This window comes from Corvus brachyrhynchos, unplaced genomic scaffold, assembly GCF_000691975.1.
Source record: "Corvus brachyrhynchos isolate BGI_N302 unplaced genomic scaffold, ASM69197v1 scaffold72, whole genome shotgun sequence".
Taxonomy (NCBI): Eukaryota; Metazoa; Chordata; class Aves; order Passeriformes; family Corvidae; genus Corvus; species Corvus brachyrhynchos.
In genome coordinates, this window is record NW_008236763.1 from 2,042,610 (window position 1) to 2,047,212 (window position 4,603).

The window sequence follows — 4,603 nt, forward strand, 5'->3', positions numbered from 1 at the left end:
CCGCCCCCGCTACACCTGCAACTGCACCCCAGTTCCTCTCCATCCACATCCATCCACATCCATCCACATCCATCCACATCCATCGGTATCCATCCGTATCCATCCGCCCATCCCCTGAGCCCCTCCGCCATCCCGAGGGGCTCCGCACAGCCCCCACTCCCTCCCTTTGGGGTTAAAAAGGATGAGGACGCCACGCACGGGAATTAGCTGGCAGCACCCAAGGCTCCAGGCGGGATGGATCCCCTCGGGATAACCTCTCCAGGCACTGACTTCCGTAGGGATTCACAGCTGGGCTGGGAAGAGGTTTTTGGGGGTGAAGGCAGAGCGGGATTTTCCCGCTGGCAGAGCCCCCGCTGCTCCCGGACGCGGCTTCATTATCAGAGGAAATAACAGCGTCACATGGCCGCGAGAGGAGAATGCCCCCTCCAAAGCTCCCGGCTGGCCGTGCCTGAAATCAGCTCAATGGACCATGGAGACCTGGGGAAAATCATTTAAGGAAGGGGAGGGGGGCGGAGGGGACAAAAAACCCCCTCCAGGCAGTTTCCCGTGTTTCTAAAAATAGCGCGAGCCCTGTCAGTGTTAATAGGATGGGCATAATTGCTGCCGCGCTTTGCCGGGCTGAGCGCGGCCTAATTGCTCGGCCGGAACGATCTAATCCGGGGTAGCGGTGCCCCGCAGGCAGGGCCGCCGCATCCAGCGGGAAATTGCCCCTGGAGCAGGCGATTAGAGGTGTTAATAAACCCGGCTTAAGGGGCCCGGCAGCGGCACCGAGAGCGGCTCTGGCGGATTTTTCCTTCCGCTGCTTGAAACGAGTGCGCGGAATTGGAATAGAAAGGGATCCACGAAAAAATACCCTGGTTTAGGCCAGGCTGAGAGTTTTCCAGCTGAGGGGCTGTGGCAGAAGCCGCGGTGGGGGCTGAAGTCACCTTTCACATCTTCCCATCCTCTCGAGTCTTCTCCAGCCCAGAGCCTTGGCTGTGGAGAACAGGTTTGGAAATTTCCAAGTGGAATTTCGCTGTGCTGGGAAGGGGAGAGGAGGCTCTTGCCGGCATCTCTGCGCACCCTGAACGTCGTGGATGTAGCTCCAGCCCTGACCTGAGCAGATTCCCTCTTTTCTGAGGGTCTCTCCCATCCCTCCCTGCCGCCGCTTCCCAGCTCCTGAGGTTTCCTGTGCTGATGAGCGGCTGCTCCGGGCGTACTCAGGAAACGCTGCAGGAGAGGAGATATTCGTCCCTTCCCTCCACCCCCCGGCCCTGAAGAGCCGCTGCCACCACCCCCGTGTTGGAGGCGACAGAGAAAACCCACCACATCCCACCCACAGGAGCCTGAATCTTCCCACCCCCGGAACCACCGGGGTTGTGCATCCCAGCACGAAGAGGTTTAAACACTCCACGGCTGCAGAGAACCTCCCAGGAGGGACAAACATCCGCCCCAGACCCATCGTCTCCGCTCTGGGGCTGCCGTGGGGCAGGGCAGGGATGAGGATCCGGGCTGGGAGCAGAGGGGAGGCTGCTGGAAGGGTCACACAGCAGCCACCGGCTCGGTGCTGGCAGGAGAATCCCCCTCCCAACCATCCCTGCAGCTGAGAGGGAATTTGTCAGCTCTGGGAGCTCTTCATCAGCAGTGGAATTTCCAGCACTGGGAATTCATCACCAGTCCCTGCTGGCTCCAGCACTGAGGGGCAGGAGCTCCTGCCAGCAGCTGCTCTTCCATGGGGAGACCCTGACTCGCTCTAGGCTCTGCTCCAGGAGCAGCTTTCCCTGAGGATCATGGCACTCCCAGCACCTAAACTGGTCAAACTGGAGGCGAGACCGTGTTCCCTTGGCGTTGGGAGCACTCGGATTCGCGGCAGCACTGGGAATGTCCCCCCCAGCTGGCAGCACTGCCCTGTCCCTCCCTCCAGGCCAGCTGGCACAGGGCTAGCAGCTCCAGGGGCATTTCCACATCCAGGGCAGAGACAAAACTCTGGCTTTTCATGGAAGCAGGCCCTGGGACATGAACCACCTTCCCCGTGTGTGTGACACAGTCCCCTCCCCACAGAGCCCCCGCAGAGCTGAGGCACAGCCTCGTCCCTGTCCCCAAGGGGACATCCAGGGGTCCTGAGACCGCCCCATCTGCAGAAAGAGCTTTGCAGAGCCCTTGATTTGCCCACAGGAGGTGCGGTGGCAGGAGCTGGGAGGGGGCTGCACCCTTATGGGATGGAAGGACACGGACGCAGTGGTGGCTCCTGGCAGAGCGACATTTGTGGCCCAGTTCTCCAAACAAAGGTTTCTGATCCCCCCCTCAGCAAGACCCAGCCCCACTCAGCCTCCTGTTGCTTTAAATTGTTTAATGTTAAAGTCAAGAAGAGAGAGACAGGGCTAACACCAGCTAAAACTATCATTAAACACTGATTATTCCCCCTCCCCCCCCAATTAAGGAACAGCACAAACCGTCTCGGCCCATCCCTCAGCCACCCCAGCAGCAAATCACCGTGTGCTGGTCCTGCTATTGCACATCGTCCCCAAAACGCCCGGAGGGGCCGCTCCGGCCGCAGGATCCCGCTCGAATTCCCAGAGCCGCTCCAGGCTCAGCTCGCGGCAGCAGGAGAGGCTCCCGGGAAGCGGCGCGGGGGTTTGGGAGTGGGAGCAGGCGAGGTTCGCAGTGACGAGAGAGGAGGTGGCAGAGCTGGAAGGAAGCTGCTGTTCCCTCACTCGCGCTTCCAATCGCTGCTTCCCGGGGCTCCTCCTGCCCCCGGGCTGGTTCTCCACACCCACTCCCGGCCCCCCCGGCCCTCCCCGGGTGGTCAGCGGGCGGTGGCGAAGCCGATGCGGTTGTGGCGCCGGTCGAATTTGGTGTAGTAGTGGCCGATGAAGGTGGCGCCCAGGATCCAGAGGGGACCGGCCGGAGGGGGGATGTCCAGCCCGGAGAAAGCCACCACGCACACGTCCTCGCCGTACTGGGATTGCTGCGAGAAGGAGACCCGCAGGGTGATGGAGGTGGTGGGAGGAGGAGGGTCCCTGTGTCACCCTGTGCCCCAGCTCCACGATGTTCCTTCCTCGGGAATCACGGGATATCCCGAACAAGGATCATCGGGCCCAACTGCTTTCCCTGCACAGACATGCCCAAAATCCCACCCTGTGCCTGAGGGTGTTGTCCAGGCTCTCCGTGAGCTCTTGGTGACCACCTGCTGTTCTAGTGTCCACCCACCCTCGGGGTGAAAAGCCTTTCCTGATATCCAAATTCCAACAAAAAGGATCCCTGCCTGTCCCTGCTCACCCCAAATCCCCCCTAAACCACCCAAAGGAGCAGGGACAGCTCGCTCTGGTGCACGTGGACACTTCCAGCCAACAAGAGGATTTAGGGAAAACAAGGAGCATCATTCTGGGGCTGATTTCGGCTGATTTTGGGGATCCAGGACACACAGGATGCCGCAGGAGGGCTGCACTCACCCGCAGGACGTACGCTGGGCCGCTGAGGCCATAAACCTTCCCTCCCAGGTGGAAGGAGATGTTGGGCAGCTGAGGCACCTGCTCGCAGTCCACCACGTACTGCAGGAGGAGGGGACAGCGCTGGCACGGGGGACAGGCAGCCAGCGGGGACACGGAGCGGGGCTGGCGGTCACTCACCTCTCCTTCGGCCACCTCGGCCGCCCCAATGGCTTTCATGAGCACGGACACGGGCCCGGCGGGGCCGGTGATGTAGGAAGCCCCCGTGTCCACGGCCACCGAGCAGCCTTCCCTGCAGAACAGGATCTCGGCCCCTACGGACACCCTGGAGCGGGGAGGGTGGCCCTGAGTGTCCCGTGGTGACACCAAGGGTGCTCCCGGGAATGTCACATCCACCCCCAGCCAGGCATGTGCTGCTCCCGGCTTTTCCAGTGTGGAATCTGAGCTCCGTCACGTGCAGGGTTTATTTTTTGGGGATTTTTTTTTTTTTTTTCGGATGAAACAAAGCGGGATTGTTTCAGTGCCTCCCGCTCCTCCCGCGGGACGAACGGGGGTTAAACTCTTCCAACTGTAGCTCCCAAGTGGAATCTCAGCCCACGGTGCCACCCCCTCTGCATTCCCAGCTGCTCCCGGCTCCTTGCTGAGCCTGGAGGAGCTGGAGGAGCCCACCCCGCTCCTCTCCAGACGGGGGAAAAGCATCCGGCAGCAAAAACATCCTCCTTGGAGCGCCTTCCCTAAAGTCCCACCCTCACAAAGCCGCGGGGGCTGCGAGATGCAGCCTTGGAGCTGCCAGTGCTGGGCTAATGTTGGATTCGATGGCCCCAGAGGCCATTCCCACCTAGATAATCCCGGTTTTTTGTGATTCCCCGCATCCCCGGGCCATCCAGAGGCTCTCCCCGCCCTCACCCCTTCATGCTGATCTGCCAGAAGCCGCTCCTGCTGACGTTCAGGTAGTGGAAGTCCCCGGTGTAATAGGCGGGGTCGCTGCCTCCCAGGATGATTTCCCCGCCGGCTTTCAGAGGAGCGTTCCTGGCGTGCCCAACACAGCGGGAGTGATTCCCCTTCCCCCCAAAATCCCAGCCCAGCAGCTGGAGCGGCGTCAGCGCAGAGCGGGGACAAAGGGGTGACACATGCAGGGCTCCGGGTGGGCGTGGGGGCTCCTGAGGGGAGCAGGA

General features: G+C 61.5%; 1 protein-coding gene across 1 annotated transcript in view; it reads right to left on the reverse strand.

Moving 5' to 3' along the window:
* Positions 1–2,311: 2,311 nt before the first annotated feature.
* The window catches only part of REN (renin), a 4,306-nt gene continuing 2,014 nt past the window's right edge, over positions 2,312–4,603 (reverse strand). Inside the window, exons 4-7 of the mRNA XM_017727249.1 lie at positions 4,335–4,566; positions 3,609–3,753; positions 3,432–3,530; positions 2,312–2,947 (exon numbers count right to left, since the gene is read on the reverse strand). Of these exons, the coding sequence (XP_017582738.1) occupies positions 2,786–2,947; positions 3,432–3,530; positions 3,609–3,753; positions 4,335–4,566 (638 nt within the window). The 3' untranslated portion in view covers positions 2,312–2,785. The remainder of the gene's footprint in view (positions 2,948–3,431; positions 3,531–3,608; positions 3,754–4,334; positions 4,567–4,603) is intronic.